The sequence below is a fragment of the Scyliorhinus torazame genome, chromosome 3 (genome assembly GCF_047496885.1).
Source record: "Scyliorhinus torazame isolate Kashiwa2021f chromosome 3, sScyTor2.1, whole genome shotgun sequence".
Classification (NCBI taxonomy): Eukaryota; Metazoa; Chordata; class Chondrichthyes; order Carcharhiniformes; family Scyliorhinidae; genus Scyliorhinus; species Scyliorhinus torazame.
In genome coordinates this window covers 223,422,057-223,443,638 of record NC_092709.1, presented here as the reverse complement: position 1 = coordinate 223,443,638, position 21,582 = coordinate 223,422,057, and the positions used below count along the sequence as shown (strand labels likewise).

Below are 21,582 nucleotides of genomic sequence, written 5' to 3'. Positions count from 1 at the left end.
GACCACTCTATCGACCTGCGTAGCCACCTTCAGAGTACAATGGACCTGAACACCCAGATCTCTCTGTACATCAATTTTCCCCAGGGCTTTATCATTTACCGTATAGTTCACTCTTGAATTGGATCTTCCAAAATGCATCATCTCGCATTTGCCCGGATTGAACTCCATCTGCCATTTCTCCGCCCAACTCTCCAATCTATCTATATTCTGCTGTATTCTCTGACAGTCCCCTTCACTATCTGCCACTCCGCCAATCTTAGCGTCATCTTCAAACTTGCTAATCAGACCACCTATACCTTCCTCCAGATCATTTATGTATATCACAAACAACAGTGGTCCCAGCACGGATCCCTGTAGAACACCACTGGTCACAGTTCTCCATTTTGAGAAACTCCCTTCCACTACTACTCTCTGTCTCCTGTTGCCCAGCCAGTTCTTTATCCATCTAGCTAGTACACCCTGGACCCCATGTGACTTCATTTTCTCCATCCGCCTACCATGGGGAACCTTATCAGCACGGTAGCATTGTGGATAGCACAAATGCTTCACAGCTCCAGGGTCCCAGGTTCGATTCCGGCTTGGGTCACTGTCTGTGCGGAGTCTGCACATCCTCCCCGTGTGTGCGTGGGTTTCCTCCGGGTGCTCCGGTTTCCTCCCACAGTCCAAAGATGTGCGGGTTAGGTGGATTGGCCATGCTAAATTGCCCATATTGTCCAAAATTGCCCTTAGTGTTGGGTTGGGTTACTGGGTTATGGGGATAGGGTGGAGGTGTGGGCCTTGGGTAGGGTGCTCTTTCCAAGAGCCAGTGCAGACTCGATGGGCCGAATGGCCTCCTTCTGCACTGTAAATTCTATGATTCTATGAAATGCCTTACTGAAGTCCATGTATATGACATCTACAGCCCTTCCATCATCAATCAACTTTGTCATTTACTCAAAGAATTTTGTTAAATTGGTAAGACATGATCTTCCCTGCACAAAACCATGTTGCCTATCAGTGATGAGCCCATTTTCTTCCAAATGGGAATAGATCCTATCCCTCAGTACCTTCTCCAGCAGCTTTCCTACCACTGACGTTAGGCTCACCGGTCTATAATTACCTGGATTATTCCTGCTACCCTTCTTAAACAAGGGGACAACATTAGCAATTCTCCAGTCCTTCGGTACCTCACCAGTGTTCAAGGATGCTGCAGAGATATCTGTTAAGGCCCCAGCTATTTCCTCTGTCACTTCCCTCAGTAACCTGGGATAGATCCCATTCGGACCTGGGGATTTGTCCACTTCAATGCCTTTTAGAATACCCAACACATCCTCCCTCCTTGTGCCGACTTGGCCTCGAGTAATCAAACATCTATCCCTAACCTCAACATCCGTCATGTCCCTCTCCTCGGTGAATGCCGATGCAAAGTACTCGTTAAGAATCTCACCCATTTTCTCTGACTCCACGCATAACTTTCCTCCTTTGTCCTTGAGTGGACCAACCCTTTCTCTAGTTACCCTTTTGCTCCTTATATATGAATAAAAGGCTTTGGGATTTTCCTTAACCCTGTTTGCTAAATATATTTCATGACGCCTTTTAGCCCTCTTGATTCCTCATTTCAGATTGGTCCTACATTCCCGTTATTCTTCCAAAGCTTTGTCTGTCTTCAGTCGCCTAGACCTTATGTATGCTTCCTTTTTCCTCTTGGCTAGCCTCACAATTTCACCTGTCATCCATGGTTCCCTAATCTTTCCATTTCTATCCCTCATTTTCACAGGGACATGTCTGTCCTGCACTCTAATCAACCTCTCTTTAAAAGCCTCCCACATATCAAATGTGGATTTACCTTCAAACCGCTGCTCCCAGTCCACATTTCCCAGCTCCTGCCGAATTTTGGTAGAGTTGCCCTTCCCCCAATTTAGCACTCTTCCTTTAGGACCACTCTCGTCTTTGTCCATGAGTATTCTAAAACTTACGGAATTGTGATCACTATTCCCAAAGTAATCCCCGACTTCAACCACCTGGCCGGGCTCATTCCCCAACACCAGGTCCAAAATGGCCCCTTCCCGAGTTGGACTATTTACATACTGCTCTAGAACAACCCTCCTGGATGCTCCTTACAAATTCTGCTCCATCTAGACCTCTGACACTAAGTGTATCCCAGTCAATGTTGGGAAAATTAAAATCTCCTATCACCACCACCCTGTTGCTCCTACATCTTTCCATAATCTGTTTACATATTTGTACCTCTATCTCACGCTCGCTGTTGGGAGGTCTGTAGTACAGCCCCAACATTGTTACCGCACCCTTCCTATTTCTGAGCTCTGCCCATATCGCCTCACTGCTCGAGTCCTCCATAGTGCCCTCCTTCAGCACAGCTGTGATATCCTCTCTGACCAGTAATGCAACTCCTCCACCCCTTTTACCTCCCTCTCTATCCCGCCTGAAGCATCGATATCCTTGGATATTTAGTTGCCAATCATGCCCTTCCCTCAACCAAGTCTCAGTAATAGCAATAATATCATACTCCCAGGTACTAATCCAAGCCCTAAGTTCATCTGCCTTACTTGGATTGGATTTGTTTATTGTCACGTGTACCGAGGTACAGTGAAAAGTATTTTTCTGCAAGCAGCTCAACTGATCATTAAGTACATGGGAAGAAAAGAGAATAAAAGAAAATACATAATAGGGCAACACAACATATACAATGTAACTACATAAGCACTGGCATCGGATGAAGCATACAGGGTGTAGTGTTAATGAGGTCTGTCCATAATAGGGTCATTTAGGGGTCTGGTGACAGTGGGGAAGAAGCTGTTTTTGAGTCTGTTCGTGCGTGTTCTCAGACTTTTGTATCTCCTGCCCGATGGAAGAAGTTGGAAGAGTGAGTAAGCCGGGTGGGAGGGATCTTTGATTATGCTGCCGGCTTTCCCCAGGCAGCGGGAGGTGTAGATGGACTCAATGGATGGGAGGCAGGTTCATGTGATGGACTGGGCAGTGTTCACGACTCTCTGATGTTTCTTGCGGTCCTGGGCTGAGCAGTTGCCATACCAGGCTGTGATGCAGCCCGATAGGATGCTCTCTATGGTGCATCTGTAAAAGTTGGTAAGGGTTAATGTGGACCTACTACACTTCTTGCATTAAAACAAATGCACCTCAGACCACCAGTCCCTTTGCGTTCATCATCTGCTCCATGCCTACTCTTCCCCTTAGTCACGCTGACTTTATTATCCAGTTCCTTACAGGCTTTAGTTACTACCTCCTTACTGTCCACTAACCTCTTCATTTGGTTCCCATCCCTCTGCCACATTAGTTTAAACCCTCCCCAACAGTGTTACCTTTCATCTTCACAAGATGATCAGAGGATTAGATAGGGTGGACAGTGCGAGCCTTTTTCCTCGGATGGTGATGGCTAGCACGAGGGGACATAGCTTTAAATTGAGGGGAGATAGATATAGGACAGATGTCAGAGGTAGGTTCTTTACTCAGAGAGTAGGTAGGGCATGGAATTCCCTGTCTGCAACAGTAGTGGACTCGCCAACATTAAGGGCATTTAAAAGGTAATTGGATAAACATATGGATGATAATGGAATAGTGTAGATGGGCTTTAGATAGGTCGGTGCAACATCGAGGGCCGAAGGGCCTGTACTGCGCTGTAATGCTCTATTGTTCTATGAGCCTCAGCCTGAAACCTCATCTTGTCGGACACTGAAGTTTCTCTCGCTCTTCGCTGATTTGTATTGGTCCCCATTCCTCCAGCACACTACATTTAAAGCCATCATAGCCTTCTAATGCCCTGTCTCACCCTCAACTTCCTTCATTTTTTTGTCTCAGCCTGGTCCTCTATCGTCTTTTAAAACTACTCTTCCTGCATACCTTGTAACTTCATCCTCCAGAACTTTCAACCATTTTGGCCCTTCGTGGTTTTCCCCTCTCAATCCTCAATTTCTCCTCGTTCCACCTTTTAAAATCTTCCGAAAACCAAGATTTAGGTCACTCCACTGAATCTGGTATTCTTTGTCTTATTTTTGTATTTCCTTTTTTCCTTTCTCTCTTAGCTACCTACCCCCATTCCCCTGCCGAACACCATTTCTACTTTGCGTGAAGCTGCTTGGGTTGCTTATTGTTTTAGAAGTGCTGTATACATGCAAATTGTGTGGAATATCCCAGAGGTTTTCAGTGTTTTTCTGCCCATCGGCATTGGGAAAGGTTATGCAAACCATTGTCTGATCGTAAAGGATTCTAAAAAAAATTCAGATGTGGTTAAATTTGCTACTATTATACAATTCCAAAGTACAACTGCTAATTGTATCCTTTGTGTGCGATTGAAAGTAATTATTTCTGACCCTCATTTAAATTATTCAAGTTTCAAATTCAAAGCATAAGCAGTAGAGACTTTGGAAGCAAAGGTGTATGCATAAAATTATAATTATTGTTGTAATTAACTTGTAACTTTTGAATACTGTTGATTGGACATTGATTTTTTTCTCTTACAGTTAAATTGCTGAAAGTTTCCCCTTTATGAGTCCAATTCTACAATGAGGCCAGTTTTCCAATGAGTGTGCTTACTAAGCCATTATTGTTTCATTTGTAAACAGGACCGATTTCATAATAACCGCCAGTCAAGATGGACATGTCAAATTCTGGAAGAAGAAGAATGACGAAGGAATAGAGTTTGTTAAGCACTTTCGCAGTCATTTAGGTAAAATACTCTAATTTTCTAAGTTTTATACGTGTATCTTATAATTTAAAGTGAACATCAAAGCAAAATAAAATGTATTTGGATAATCACACTTGTTAAGGATAAACTGCAGCAAACGAATGGCACTTTGATGTTGAGATTTGTGTCTCGATGCTGACAAGAAAGTAAAAAGTATCTAACATGTAGCTTCTATCTTGCTGTAACCAGGCAGATAGGTTGAACTCTCTGTTGCAGCGAAGACCCCCATTTAGTGCGTTTTTGTTTAGCGTGACTATAAAAATAGGACACTTTCCCAAATGGCACTGCCAGCCACAGCCTCAATTTCTGGTTTAATGCAGTTGATCCGTTATTTCTGCTGATGCATTAAGAAACATGCCAAAATTTAGTTTCAGCTTCAATGATGTCAGCTTTCACAACTGGTTTATTAAAATACTCCACTGAGCTACTGGTTCCACAGGCTGTTGATATCCCCATTCTCTAGTAATTGGCTGGCGCAACAGTCTGCACCCTGTATTCGCGACCCTCCAGCAGCCTCTGACCTCCTGCTGACCGCCCACTTAATCAGCAGGTCATCACCTCTAGGTTATCCCACCAGGACAGGGCCTCCACTTCGACCACATGCATAGCCATGCTCTCAAAGTTGATGTGGGTGGTGACGATGAAGAGTGGTCGGGAGCCAGCCAGGCCAGCCCAATGCAGATTCTCGTGGAGATGCTCGCTCAGGCCCAGGCTGGTATCCGCCATCAGGTCCTCATGCAAACCCTACAGTACCTAGATGTTAGCCAGGGTCTCCATCTCTGGAATGCTCCCAGATACAGACCACCAGCGGCTACCACTGGCCCCACTCCTGTAAGAGTGATCCTGTCCATATATGGAAGATTTCTGAGAGCTGTTTTGGTTCCGTGCTATTTCTGCTATGAGAACCGAGGTAAAATAATGTTGGTACTCCTTATGCATTTGTGGAAGAAACTTTATTTGTTGCTATCGACATTATAGGAATTTCATGCTGCAAATGTGGACTGAGGCTATCTTAACTAATACAATAAAGATGACATTTCACTACTTGGCATATTCTGTAGGCTGTCAACTAATGGAAAGGTTTTGGAGGAACAAATTTGCAAGGAAATTACAGAGAAGTGCAAAATCTAGAGCAGTTATATGAACATACAAGCAAGGAGCAGGAGTAGGCCGTTCAGCCCCATGCCATTTAATAAGATCATGGCTGATCTAATAGTACCCTCAAATCTGTATCCCGCCTACCCCGATAACCTACCACACCGTTGCTTATCAAGAATTTATCAAGAATCTATCTACCTATGCCTTCAAAATATTCAAAGACACTGCCTCCACCACGTTTTCAAGAAAAATGTTCCAAAGACTCAGTGAAAAAAATTCACCTCCCATCCGTTTTAAATGGGTGACCCCTTATTTTTAAACAGTAACTCCTAGCTCTAGATTCTCCCTCAAGTGGAACCATCCTCTCCACACCCAACCTGTCAATACCCCTCAGGATCTTGTATATTTCAATCAAGTCACATCTTACTCTTTTTTAAACTCCAGTGGATACAAGCCTAGCCTGTCCAACCTTCCCTCCTAAGACAGCCCACCCATTCCATGCATTAGTCTGAACTGCTTTGCAAGAGTTTACATCCTTCCTTAAATAAGGTGACCAACACTATACATAGTATGCCAGGAGCAGCATCAGGCATACTGAAAAATGAGGTGTCAACCTGGTGAAGCTACGACATACGACTATTTGCATGCTAAACAACATAAACAGCAAGTGATAGACAGAGCTAAGTGATTACACAACCAATGGATCAGATCTAAGCTCTGCAGTCCTGCCACATCCAGTTGTGGATGGTGTTAGACACTGAAACAACTCGCTGGAGGAGGAGAAGGCTCCACAAACATCCCCATCCTCAATGATGAAGGAGGCCATCATATCTGTGCAAAAGACAAAGCTGAAGCATTCACAGTAAATTCAGTCAGAGGGGCAGAGTGGATGATCCATCTTTGTCTCCTCCAGAGGTCCCCGGCAACACGGATGTCAGTCTTCAGCCAATTCGATTCTCCTCACGTGATATCAATAAATGGCTGAAGGCACGGGATACTGCAAAGTCTATGGGACCTGACAAAAATATTGAAGACTTGTGTTCCAGAACTTGGTACACCCCTCGCCAAGCTGTTCCAGTACAGCTACAGCACTGGCATCTACCCAGCAATGTGAAAATTGTCCAGATACGTCCTGTATACACAAAGCAAGACAAATCTAACCAGGCCAATAACCGCTCTATCAGTCCACTCCCTCATCAGAAAAGTGATGGAAAGGGTCATCAACAGAGCTATCAATTAGTACTTATTCTGCAATAACCTGCTCACAGACGCTCGGTTTGAATTCCGCCAGGATCACCCAGATCCTGACCTCATTACAGCCTTGGTTCAAACATGAACAAAAGAGCTCAACTCCAGAGGTGAGGTGAGAGTGACTGCCTTTGACATTAAGGCAGCATTTGATCAAGTATGGCTTCAAGGAACCCTAGCTAAACTGGAGTCAATGGGAATTGGGGGGGAGGGGGGGGGCGGCGGCGGGGAGGAACTCTGTACTGATTGGAGTCACACCTGGCACAAAGCAAGATGCGGTTGTTTCAGGTCAGTCATCTCCGTACCGGGACACCACTGCAGGAGTTCCTCAGGGTAGCATCCTGAGCTGAACCATCTTCAACTGCTTCATCAATGACCTTCCCTCCAACGTAAGGTCAGATGTAGGGAAGTTCATTGATGATTGCGCAATATTCAGCACCATTCGTGACTCCTGAGACAGTGAAGCAGTCCACGAGCAAATGCAGTAAGACCTGGACAATATACAGTAGCAAGTAACATTTGCAAGTAACAAGTTCCAGGCAGTGATTATCTCCAGTAAGAGAGAATCAAATCATGCCCCTGATATTTAATGGCATTACCATTGACTAGAAACTGAACTGGACTGGCTACATAAATACTGTGGCAACTAGAGCAGGTCAGAGGCTAGGAATCCTGCGGTGAGTAACTCACCTCCTGACTCCCTAAAGCCTGTCCACTATCTACAAGGCACAAGTCAGGAGTGTGATGAAATACTCTCCACTTGCCTGGATGAGTGCAGCTCCAACAGTGTTCATCAACAAGATGCACTGCAGGAACTCACCAAGGTTCCTTAGGCAGCACCATCCAAACTTACGAACACTGCCATCTCGAAGGACAAGGGCAGCAGGTACCTGGGAACAACACCACCCGGAAATGCCCCTCCAAGTTACTCACCATCCTGATTTGGAAATATATCGCCACTCCTTCACGTTTACTGGGTCAAAGTCTGGAACTCCCTCCCTTACAGCATTGTGGGTCTACCTACACCTCATGGACTGCAGTAGTTCAAGAAGGCAATTCACCACCACCTTCTCGAGGACATTTTTGGATGGGCAATAAATGCTGGCCTAGCCAGTAAAACCACATCCCATAAAAATGATTTTTTAAAAATTGATTTTGCCAGTGCCCTGTATAATTGAAGCATAATCCCCTCCCACTTTTCTATTCCATTCCCCTCACAATAAATGCTAACATTCTATTAGGTTTCCTAATTAATTGCTGTACCTGCGTGCTAGTCTTTTGTGATGCATGCACTTGAACACCCAGATCCTTCTGCAATCTCTCATCATTTTGATGGTGCTTTTATTCTTCCTGCCAAAATGGGCAATTTCACATTTTCCCACATACTTCATTTGCCAGATCTTTGGCCACTCAACCTATCTATATTTTTTGCAGCCTCCTTCTGTCCTCTTCACAGCTTAAATTGCCTACCTATGGGTCAACTGCAAATCTGGCAAGCATCCCTTGAATCACTTCATCCAAGTTCTTTATGTAAATTGTAATCATTAATTCCTGTGGCACACCACGAGTTACATCTTGCCAACCTGGAAAAGACCTCTTATACCTACCCTTTGTTTCCTTTTAATCAGTCAACCTTCGATCCATACCAATGTGTTACCCCCTTTGAATGAGCTTTTATTTTCTGCAATAACCATGGAGGGGGCTTTAATTATCTTAACATAGACTGGTATATTAATTGTGAAGGGTTTCTGACGTCTATGCAGAGGAATTTTCTTGGATCAGCATGTTTCCGCCTCAACGAGGAAGGAGGCGTATGCTTCTGAATCTGACTGTGGATCAAGTATCAGTAGGGGAATATTTAGGAGACGTTGGTCATAGCTAATCTAACCCTTATAATAATATGGGAAAGGACTCTGGGGCAATCCAAAGGAGAAACAAAATGGGGGAGAGCCAATTTCATTAGAGTGAGAAAAGATCTGGTTCAGCTAAATTGGAATCAAAGATTGGCATGCAAAACTGTAATTGAGCTGCCATTAATGAGAGTTCAGGTATAGTTGAGGTACATTCCCATGAGGGGGAGAGGGAGAGCCACAGCGCTCTGGATGACAAAAGAGAGAGCAAGGTGAAGCAGAACAAGTTTCATTGTTAGGTTGAGAATACCGGTGAGTACAAAGTTCAAACAGGAAGTGAAAAAAACAAACAAAGAGAATGTGAGAAGAAATTGACAGCTAATATTAAAGGGAATCCAAAGGTTTTCTATTGGTGTATGATTATAAAACAGTGGTAAAAGGAAGATTGGGGCTGATTAGTGACCATAAAAGGGTTTATTCATGGGCTCAGAGAGTATGGCTGTCTAAATGAGTACTTTGCATCTCACTTTACCAAGGAGCAACAGGCTGCTAAATTCATAGCAAAAGAGGATGTGTTAGTAACAGTGCATGTGGTTAAAATTGACAAAAATATATTAGAAAGGCTAGCTGTACTCTGATGATCTGATTGTGGCTGCAGAGAACAGTATCTATCCCCCAGCACACTGTCCCATATCACTATCAGTTTGCCCATCCACCCTGCAGTCTTTGATCTCATCCTTGGTAACCACTGGCCAAAAGTCCTCTGTCAGCATATACAGGGTAAAAGTATCATAAAAGGAGGGTGGTGCAGATTAGGGACCAAAAAGTAGATTTATGCATGGAGGCAGACGTTGTTAAAGTACTAAATAAATATTTCGCATTTGTCTTTGTCAAGGGAGAAGGTGCTGCAGAACCAAAGAAAAGCTAGCTATTCTTAAAGTTGATAAGTTACCAGGACAAAATGAGATGCATCCAAGGATACTGAGAGAAGTAAGGGTAGAAATTGTAGAGGTACTGGTCATAATCTTCCAATCCTTCTTGGATAAGGTAGTGGTGCCAGAGGTTTGAAGAATTGAAAGCGATACAAGTTTGTTCAAAAACATGGTGTGGTGGTAAATCCACCAACTACAGATGAGTCACTTTAACCTTGGTGGTGGGAAAGCTTTTAGAAATGATAATCCAGGACAAATTAACGTCACCTGGACAAACGTGGATTAGCTAAGGAAAGCTGGCATGAATTTGTTATGGGCAATAATGTTTAACTAACTTGATTGAGTTTTATTGATGAGGTAACCGAGAGGTTGATGAGCATAATATGGTTAACGTGGTGTACGTGGACTTACAAATGGGTTAGTTGCAAATAAGAATACACTATACCAATACAGTTTTTAAAAAATACTATGAATCACCTTGGTCAGAAGGATAGGAAACAGATTTTTAAAAAATTGTTGAGAAACTGCTAAATGTCTTTAGAGCGATTTAGTTGCCCTTGTAAACAAAACATAGAGTTAATATGAAGGCACAGCAAGTATTTAGGTAGAATTGTATGTAGTGTTTGTTGCAAGGTGGCTGAAGTATAAGGAGAAGGCTGTACAGAGCTGGGGTGAGACCACAATGGAGTACTGCACACAATATTGACTAGGGACTAATATATTTGCAGCAAAGATTCATGATATTGATTCCTGGAATGAGAGAGCTGTCCTATTAATAGAGATTGAGAAAAATAGGTCTATACTCTTTGGAGTTTAGATGAGAGGTGATCTTATTGACCCATACGATTCAGAGAGTGCTTAACAAGGTCACTTCTGAGTGGCTGTTTCCCCCTGCCAGGAGATTTTAAAACTGGGAGACATAGCCTCAGCTTGCCATTTAGGACTGAGTTAAGGAGACATTTCTTCACTTTGTGGCTTATGAATCTTTGGAATTGTCAACCCTAGAAGGCTGTGTATGTTAAGTTATTGAATATATTCAACTTGGATCACAAAGAGTTTTAGGCACCAAGGGGCGTGGGATGTGGGGTTTGGGCAGAGAAGTGGCGTTGAGGCCAAAGACCAGCTATGATATTGAATGGTGGAGCAGTCTTGAGGTGCTGTATCGCCTACTCTTGCTCCAAGGTCTTATGTTCTTGCCATTTAGCTGGAGATGATACTCATGGACAAAGATTATGCACACAAGTTCAAACTGATACAAGGCAAATTTAGAACTAAATCCCAAGAGTGGCAACTGATGTTGGGCTGAGTTGAAACATGCTTTTAAAAATAACTAATCTTATGAAATTATCAGTGGTAGGTATAAGAAAAATCAATGAAAAGCTGCAGAAAGACTTTAGTGAATGTTACATGATAGTATTGCAGGCTCATTTGTATTTCTTTTTTTTTTAATGCAGGAGTTATTGAATCTATCTGTGTTAGTGCAGAAGGAGCTCTGTTCTGTTCTGTTGGTGATGACCAGGCAATGAAGATTTTTGACGTAGTGAACTTTGATATGATTAACATGCTCAAATTAGGGTAAGGAATGAACACTTAAGCATTGCTTTTTTCCGTTTGGAGCAATGCATTTGGTAGTATATTAATGCTTTGAAACGGAAATTGCACAACTCAACATGGCATACATTTCCTGATGTTCAATAAATTACTGTTTATAAATCCGAAGTCCTAATAGCTACCAGTGCACTCTTTAAAGAATAATGATGAAATGGAGCCATTGTTTCGTGAAATTAGTCAAGGTGAGCATTCATAACTTTCCTGTCTGCTCTCCAAGAGCCCTTGGTTCCCTTGTAGGTCAAAAGTCAGTCTAACTCGGCCTTGAATACATGTTTCAATAAGATTACCTCTCATTCTTCTAAACACCAATTAGAACAGACGCTGAACCTTTCCTCATAAGGCAATACGTTCGTCCTCGGAATCAGCTTAGTGAACCTTCTGTGAACTTCTTACGATGAATGTATATCTCTCCTTAAGTAGGAAGGCCAAACTGTCACCTGCTAAGGACTCCATACTATTCTCCCAGCTTTTCCATATTCATCACATCCATTCTCTTAATGCTGCATTCCACATCAATTCTTCCAATAAGTTTTCCTTTTTCGTTAATGCAGTATTTTGCATCATTATGTTTGAAGGGGTACTCAACCACGGCTGTCACGTTTTCCTACTTCGAGACTCATCCCTTCCTTGGACCACCAAAGGATCCCTTGTCCTCATTGACCCCAACGTCCTCCACATTAATATTTCCATAATCTCCAGCATAATGCCACCTCCAAGTGCATCATCCCCTCTGCTTTTAGCGTTCTGAAGGGGCTAGTCTTTCCACAAAGCCCTGGTCCATTCCTCAACCACCCCCACCTGCACAAGCCCATCCAAGCACGTAAGATGTGACACTTTCCCTTTTAACTTTCTGCTGTACCGCCCCAAACTCCTCTTCCCAGTGAAACAATATTTTCTTTCAATTTAATTTACTGTTTTTGTTGCTCATGATGCAGCCTCCTTTACATCCAATGCAGATTGGCTGATTGCTGAATACTTCTATTCAGTCCACAAATGTGCACTTGAGCTGCTTGCTGTTTTAATTCTTTACTTCCATTCTGACCTTTCTTCCTTTGGCCGTTTACACTGTCCCAGTGAAGCTAGAGGATCAACATATCATCTTTGATTAGGCACTTAAAACCTTCCCGATTCAATAATTTCAGATCGCAGCCACTGCTTCCATTGTTTTGGACAGCAAATGCTGGTAATGATAGAGAACTTGTGTTTCTTTTAAGCACACGTGAAGAAGACAACAAGAAGCAACCACCTGTAATCTTTTCCCTAGCCTTATATTTTATTTTTTCATGCAATGTGAGCTTCGTTGACAAGGCCAGCATTTATTGTTTAGCATCCCTAATTTCTCTTGAGAAGGTGATAATAAGGCACCTTTTTGAACTCCTGCATTTTATCTGGTGTAGGTACAAGCACTGTGCTGTTAGGGAGGCAGTACCAGGTTTTTGACCGACTGCCAGTAAAGGAACAGCGATATAGTTCTAAGTCGGGTGGTATCGGATATGGAGGGAAACTTACAAGTGTCTTGGCTACCCTTTTCCTTCTAGGTTGTAGAGGTTGTGAGCTTGGAAAGTTGTCGAAGGAACTTTGGTAAGTTGCTGCAGTGCATCTTGTGGATTATACACACTGCTGCTACTGTGTGTTGGTAGTGGAGGGAGTGAATGTTTGTGAATGGGGGGCCAATCAAGCGGGCTGCTTTGTCCTGGACGATGTAGAGTTTCTTGAGTGTTGTTGGAGTTCATCCAGACAAGTGGAGAATGAATATTCCATCACATTCCTGACTTGTGCTTTATAGATGATGGCCAGGCTTTGAGAGTCGGGAGGTGCATTACTCACTGCAGCATTGCTCGTTGAAATTGAAAATGTGAGGGTCTTTATGGGCAACTGAATAAAGCTCCATGGATTGTGGAGAAATGATCAGAGGATCATAACTACAATAAATCAATATATAGATGAGAAACCAACAATAAGTATTGAACTAAATGAGTTAAAATTAACTTTAGATAAAAGTAGCCACATACTTTCCCGTTTGAAGGGGAGAGCTGACTGGTGGTAGTTTAACCTGAGGATCACCACCCCTTAGACGAGGGACAAGGTTGAGAAGGCGGACCTTCATGAATAACCTTCATGAGTAAATTAACTTTATCTTTTACAGGTACCATCCTGGCAAGTGTGGGTGGATTTATTCACCAGGCGATGCTATATCTGCTGTGGCCTGTTCGGAAAAAGTCACTGGCAAGATCTTTGTATATGATGCCAGAGGAAGCAACCAACCACTACATGTATTTGAAAAACTGCATTGTTGTTCTCTCACTGAGATTAACTTAAATTCTGTCTACAAGGTTGTAGTATCGACTGACAAATCAGGAATGTTGGAATACTGGACTGGGCCACCCACTGAGTACAGGTTCCCCAAAAATGTGCAGTGGGAGTACAAGACCGATACAGACCTGTATGAATTTGCAAAATGTAAATCATACCCAATAAGCATCACTTTCTCCCCTGATGGGAAAAAAATGGCTACTATTGGTTCTGACCGCAAAGTACGGATTTTCAGGTTTTTGACTGGAAAGCTCATGAGGGTGTTTGATGAATCCCTTACAGTAAGTGAAAACCTATTTTTAAGAATCTAACATTTTTTACCCTCAATTATTGTCTGTAATGGGGGATGAAACTCTTTTTTTCCCACCTGTTGCAACAATGCCTGTATAGATCCAAGATGTAACCTGCCATAAAACTGCCTGCATTCGTGTTTGAGCTAACCTTAATTCAACTTTGTCTCTCAACAGCCATTCATTAGTCTCTGTGAGATTGCTAATTTAGACCCAATTTTGTCCTGAACTTTAGGCAGGGTTTTGCTGTGGGCTTGCATTCAACAGACGCTGGATTAGGATTGTGAACATTTACCAAAGAAACTATTTTCATGTATGGACATGGGCGGTGTGTTGACTGTTCAGTCACAGGAAGGCATTTATGCTAAATTGAATCCTGCCCACTGTCCCAAGACTTTATTCAGCAGTGACATTAGATGGGCCTCTTGAAACACACATTTAAAGCAGCTCCTTGCTGCAAGCAGTAATCAGTGAATTAACTTCACGTTCTTTGTTCCATTTTGCCTATACCATTCTTCTGACTTGATTTTATGCATCTTTCTTCCATCTGGCAAAGACTTCAGTTATCCTTCTGCTAGAAGCTGGGATTCTCCTGTTGTATTATGCTGCTTCGTATAACACAAGCTGCTACTTGATGCACTCTTACCTAAAGGATGCTCCAGACTCTGAAATGAGTTCAACATGTTTATTGAACTATTAACACAGTTCTCAAATGAGTTCGACTCTCTGCTAATCTAACTGTAGTAACTCAGTCTAACTGTACCAGCTTGCTCTAAGCCACGTGCTGGGGTGTGATGCTGCTGATCAATCCTGTCTAACTCTCTGGATGTCTGTCTGTGGAAAGAGGCAGGGTGTGAGTGCCTCATCCCTTTTATAGTGTTTATGTCATGCCCCCTTGTGGTGATGCTACCTCTGGGTGTCCTGATTGCCCATTGGTTGTGTCCTATTCTGAGTGTTCATTGGTTGCATGTTTGCATATCATGACATCTCCCCTTTTTTCTTTAGATGTATATACATGTGAATGTGTTTGTCTAATGTGACTGACTGAGGAATACAGAACAGGACAAACAAAACATATGCTCATAAGTCCAGTCTCTGAGGCTTGCGTCTGATCCTCGTCGACCGCCGGGGGGATGGTGGAGGGAATGACGGTGTCTTGACAGGCGAGTGGGAGGCACGACTGGTGGCCCCGTGGTTCGAGGTGTCTGGAGGTGGCAATTCGACATGTGGAAATGGAGGGGAAAATGGTTGTGGGCAAGCAACTTTTTGCAGTGCCCTTCAATTCCTTCGCACAATAGAGCCTTTAGCCGGACATAGGATCTGGGCTCGGCCTGTCGAACAACGACAGCCGGAGCAGACCACCTACCATCCAGTATCTTGATCCTGACCGTGTCTGCTGGGGATAGCACTTCCAGATCGGTGGCATGTGCGTCATAGCCCTGCTTCTGGCTGTCGCGAAGCTGCTGCATCTTCTGCAGCACCAGGAGGTGATCAAGGTTGGGCTGGTGTATGGCTGGAAGTGTCGTCCGCATGTCCCTGTTCGTCAGCAGTTGAGCTGGCGACATGCCAGTGGACAAGAGAGTCGCCCAGTACGCAAGCAGTGCAAGATGTATGTCGGAAGCGAAGTCCGGGCCTTGAGGATGAGCTGCTTAACAATGTGCACCCCTTTTTCAACTTTGCCATTGGACTGCGGATAGTGCGGACTGGAGGTGACATGCCTGAAATTGTAGCTCTTGGCAAATGTGGACCATTCTCGACTAGAAGCACGGGCCATTGTCGCTCAAAAGGGGCTGGTTTAGCACACTGGGCTAAATCGCTGTTTTTTAAAGCAGACCAAGACTGGCCAGCAGCACGGTTCAATTCCTGTACCAGCCTCCCCGAACAGGTGCCGGAATGTGGCGACTAGGGGCTTTTCACAGTAACTTCATTGAAGCCTACTCGTGACTAAGCGATTTTCATTTCATTTCATGACGCTGTTCGGGATGCCATGCCGTGAGAATGTCTCTTTACTCGCTTTGATGACGGTCCGTGAGGTGAGGGCTGGCAGCTTCAGCACCTCAGGGTAGTTTGAAAAGTAATCGATGATTAAGATATAGTCGCGACCATTCGCGTGGAATAGGTCAGTGCCAACCTTGGATCACAGAGAGGTCTCTAGGTCATGTGGTTGGAGTGTCTCCTTGCTCTGCGCTGGTTGGAACCTCTGACAGGTTTCACAGTTCAGGACCATGTCCGTGATGTCCTGGTTGATGCCGGGCCAGTAGACAGCTTGCTGGGCCCTGCGTCTGCACTTTTCTACGCCCGGGTGTCCCTCATGAAGCTGCCGCAGCACCATGCTCTGGAGACTTAACGGGATGACTATCCTGTCCAGCTTGAGCAGGATGCCGTCGATCAACGTCAGATCGTCCTTGACGTTGTAGAATTGAGGGCATTGCCCTTTCTGCCAGCCATTGCAGAGGTTATGGACGACTCGCTGCAACAGGGGGTCTTTGGCCATCTCTTCTCGGATGAGAACGATCTCCTCATCTGTTGCCGGGAGAGTGCTTGCACACAGTTGTACCTGCAATTCAATGTGCTGGATGATGTCCAGTGGTTCACTTGGTGAGTTGACGGAGCGGGACAATGCATCGGTGATGATGAGCTCCTTGCCAGGCGTGTACACCAAATTGAAATCATACCTCCGGAGTTTGAGCAGAATTCTCTGCAAACAAGGCGTCATGTCGTTCAGGTCCTTTTGGATGATGTGGACCAGAGGCCTATGATCCGTCTCAAGAGTATGTGTTGGCAAGCCGTAGGCATAATCATGAAATTTGAGGATGCCGGTGAGAAGACCTAAACACTCCTTCTCAAACTGTGCCTATCTGGTCTCAGTGGGTGTTATTGTCCATGCCACGTATGCTACTGGTACCCAGGATGACGTGTCGTCTCTTTGAAGCAACACCGCCCCAATGCCATCCTGACTCGCATCTGTGGATATCTTGGTCTCTCGGTCTGGGTCAAAGAATGCAAGGACGGGTGCAGTGGTGAGCTTGGCTTTCAGCTCCAGCCATTCTGTTCGGTGCTCACCCTTCCACTCAAAGGCGGTTGATTTTAATACCAGGTTGCGTAGGGCCGTGGTGTGTGTGGCCAAATTCGGGATGAACTTGCCAAGGAAATTGGCCATTCCCAGGAAGCGCAGTACTGCCTACTTGTCCTCGTGGACTTTCATTGCCTCGATGGCTTTAATTTTGTCTGTGTCTGGGCGCACACCCCGTGTCGCGAAATCTGATGGCCCAGGAACTTCAGCGTGGATGTCCCAAAACAGCACTTGGACCTGATTAGCTTGAGGCCATGTTCATGTATGCGTCGGAATACTTTCTTGAGTCGCGACACATGTTCCTCTGGGGTTGTGGACCAGATTATGATATCGTCACCGTAGACACGAACCCCTTCTATTCCCTCCATCATCTGTTCCATGATACCTTGGAAAATCTCTGATGCCGAGATGATGCCCAATGGCATTTGGTTGTAGCAGAACCTGCCAAAAGGCGTGTTGAAGGTGTAGAGCCTTCTGCTGGATTCTTCAAGTTGGATTTGCCAAAATCCTTGGGATACACCCAATTTTGTGAAGAAGCGCACATGTGCCATCTCACTCGTGATTTCTTCCCTCTTCGGGATGGGGTAATGTTTCCGCATTGATAATGTTTTTGTTTAGATCCTTGGGGTCAATGCAGATGCGTAGGACCCCGAAGGCTTCTTCACGCACACCATCGAGCTGACCCAATCGGTTGGTTCAGTGACCTTGGAGATGATGCCTTTTTGTTGTAGACTCATGAGCTCTGCCTTCAGGCGCTCTCTCAGTGGAGCAGGCACACGTCGTGGTGCATGGACCACTGGCTTGGCATCAGGCCGCAGTCGAATCTTGTACTCGTACGGCTGCGTGCACATCCCGCTAAATACGTCTGGGTACTGGGTTAGGATGTCGTCGATGCTGGCCTGAAGATCCGAATGGGACGGCGTCGTGGTGTAGACCCTTTGAATGAGGTTCAGTTGCTTGCAGGCGTGCGCACCTAGCAGTGATGCCCTGTCTGGTTTAACAATCTCGAAGCGTAAGCTTGCTTGTGTGTGTCGGCTTAACACCTGCAGATGGCAGGACCCCAGTGCCTTGATTGCGTTTCCATTGTAGTCCAAGAGTTTGCAGGCAGCTGGAGGGATTGTGGGGGGCTTTTTGGTTCTCTTGAAGTCCACCTGTGAAATCAGGTTGGCGGAAGCACCTGTGTCCAGTTTGAACTGGATGGGGCAGTGGTTGACCTTCATCACTGCATGCCATTCGTCCTCTGAATCCACGGCCAGGATTGATTGGACTTGCGATGTGTCCGGTGTGGCGTATTCGCACTTCGTAATAACGCCCACTCGGTAAGTTTTGCCCAGGTATTCATCATCTGGATCCGTCGCACTGCCTGGATCAGAGTCATGCATTCGGTGTTGCACACTTCTGATGCTCCGCTGCTGGAATTGGGAGTGCTGGCTCCTGACTGGTGGTGCAGATCTGCACAGGGCTGCATTAGTGGTTTGGTTTCCCACAGTTTAAACAGCATTTGCCACTTGCAGGGCAGTTTTTTAAAAAATGGGCGGTGCCGCAGTTCGCACACGTCGTGACGCTCAGTGCGTCCATGCGTGGTGCGGTTCTCGGACGTCTGCACCTGCGCAGTGCGGTTTTTGGCCGCTTGTGCATGCTTCGGGCCCCGGGAAGAGCGCACAAAATGGCCACTTTCGTGGAGGCGCTGCGTCCGGGCGATGGCATGAACACACTCCACCTCATGGGAGGCTTGTTTTTCACTTTCTGCCGTTTTGTACTGTGAATAGCGATTTTTAGAGTGCTCACGCACAGTACACATTTCAATCGCGACTGGTATGATCATGAGCTTAATTTTCAACAATTGCTCTTGCAGAGGATCAGAGTGGACTCCAAAAACGATTTGGTCTCTGATCATGGAGTCAGTGATATCACCGAAGTTGCAAGATTGCGCTAGCAGTCTAAGGTTAGTTAGATAGGAGATGAAGGATTCATCTTTACCTTGCATCCTCTGCTTGAAGATGTAGCGCTCGAAGATTTTGTTGGTTTCACCTCGTAGTGGCTGTCGAATTTGTCCAGGATGGTTTGGTACTTCGTTTTGTCCTGCCCTTCGGAAAAGTGAAAGGAGTTGAAGATCTCTATCGCATGGTCACCCGCAGTGGTGAGTAGAAGAGCTATCTTACGCACACCGGTCGCACGATTGAGGTCGGATGCTTCCATGTATAGTTGAAATTTCTGCTTGAATGATCGTCAGTTGGCACTAAGATTGCTGGTGGTCCTGAGTGGATGAGGAGCCTGAATCTTGTCTATTGTGCCTGTATTCAGTAGCTGCTTGTCACGGATCTTGGTGAGTTGAACTAAATATATTGAACAGTTACTCCTGGTATCATGTTGTGTTATGCTGCTTTGGATAAAACAGGCTGCTACTTGATGCAGTCTTAACTAAAGGATGCTCCAGACTCTGAAATGAGATCAACGTGTTTATTGAACTATTAACACAGTTCTCAAATGAGTTTGACGCTCTGCTAATCTAACTGGAGTAACTCAGTCTAACTGTACCAGCTTGCTCTAAGCTACGTGCTGGGGTGTGATGCTGCTGATCAACCCTGTCTAACTCTCTAGATGTCTGTCTGTGGAAAGAGGCAGGGTGTGAGTGCCTCATCCCTTTCATAGTGTTTATGTCATGTCCCCTTGTGGTGATGCCACCTCTGAGTGTCCTGACTGCCCATTGGTTTTGTCCTATTCTGAGTGTTCATTGGCTGCATGTTTGCATATCATGACATTCTCCCTCAAACCCTCTTCCCTGCCTCAAGAGTTCATTGATGTTTATAGTCATTCCTTCAGTCACTGCCTGATTCTTTCAGTTCTTTTCTCTTGTCTTCTGTGTGAAGCACCTCCATGTTTCTTTTTCAAAAGAAAAATGTATGTTTCCAATTAAGGGGCAATTTAGCGTGGCCAATCCACCCACTCTGCACACCTTTTGGGCTGTGAGGGTGAAACCCCTGCAGGCATTGGGAGAATGTGCAACCTCCACACGGACAGTGACCCGGGGCCGGGTCCTCGGAGCTGTGAGGCAGCAGTGCTAACCACTGCGCCACCATGCCACCCTGCCTCCATGTTTCTATTCCAGTGGTATACAGGTTACAGCATTAAGGGCACCACTGAATTTGTATATGGTAGTAGTTGAGATAGAGCTTTTATTTCTACATACAGATTGGGAGCTACCAGTTACTTTGTAGCCCTTGCTCTTGTTCTCTACTTGAAATGCTTTTTTGGAAGATCTTGTATCCAGGGGTAAAATTGCAAAAAGAGATGGCACTTCCATTTTGCCAATAATGCAAGGCCACCTTAAGGTTCTCTGAGCTTGGCACCAGGCAAGATTTTACAGCCTTTCCTGCCGACGGGATCTTCTGGTCCCGTCAAAATCAATCCCTACCGCAGGTTCTCTGGCAGGCGGGACTGGCGAAATATACAAATTGTCATTGACTTCGGCGAGACTGAAAGATCTCGCCAGCGGCCAATGGCGAGCTGCCTCTGCCGTAGGAAAAGCCACGGTGGGGGCACTGGAAAGTTCCAGCCACTGTCTTTAACTATATCTGCTAAAATATTCCCAAGTAGTCTCCTGGACTTTATCTCAAACTGTCATGAAACAGAGTCAACTTTCCTATCAGCTCTTTGCTAACATGTATATTAAAAAAAACATTTGGATGCTACTGAACAGTGCCCTGTGCCTGTGTCATTAATTATTCCTTTCTGAACAACAAGATGTAAAACCAGCAGTCTAGCTCAGCTCTGCCAACATTGTTCAACACTTGGCACTTGCAGCCTAACTGGGCCATTGGTTCCCAGAAGTGTTAAAGTTAAAAGTTTACATGTGATTTCCATTTTCATCAATGTCTGTGGGAAGGAAATTGTAAAGCTTGACCCATCCCCTAAACTGCTGTAGATCTATTCCGTGTAGTCCACCAGGTCTGGAATTCATAGAAAATGTCTGAAGAATCTTCATTCATAATTATTCTGTGATATAATTCAGTGCTCTATGAATGGAACTCTTTTATTTTAATGTTTTTAAGATGTTTACAGAACTGCAACAGATGAGACCACAGCTTCCTGACATGGAGTTTGGCCGGCGTATGGCTGTTGAACGAGAACTGGAAAAAGTGGATGGAATAAGGCTAACAAATATCATTTTTGATGAAACTGGACATTTTGTGCTGTATGGTACAATGCTGGGAATCAAAGTAATAAATATAGAAACAAACAGGTATATAATCCATGAAAATAACACTGCACAAAGTAAATGCAATAGTAGACTGGCAATGATTAAGATAGTGGTAGAATTGAAAATTTGATTTCCTATTACATGATTCTTTAGGGTTTTTTTTTCTCTTCCCATCCTCGACAATTTGCGTTTATGTGCCACCTTCAATTTAATGGATATCTGCAAATACAGAAGCAGAAAGGAAGGCTAGCCGGCCATTATTACAGG

At 44.7% G+C, this 21,582-nt stretch overlaps 1 protein-coding gene across 2 annotated transcripts in view; it reads left to right on the top strand.

Annotated features, from left to right (window-relative positions):
• Positions 1 to 21,582, top strand: part of ppwd1 (peptidylprolyl isomerase domain and WD repeat containing 1) — a 37,395-nt gene that overhangs the window by 4,710 nt on the left and 11,103 nt on the right. For both annotated transcript variants that reach the window (XM_072496927.1, XM_072496928.1), the window contains exons 3-6: positions 4,578 to 4,681; positions 11,282 to 11,402; positions 13,585 to 14,032; positions 21,167 to 21,357. In XM_072496927.1, the coding sequence (XP_072353028.1) occupies positions 4,578 to 4,681; positions 11,282 to 11,402; positions 13,585 to 14,032; positions 21,167 to 21,357 (864 nt within the window). The remainder of the gene's footprint in view (positions 1 to 4,577; positions 4,682 to 11,281; positions 11,403 to 13,584; positions 14,033 to 21,166; positions 21,358 to 21,582) is intronic.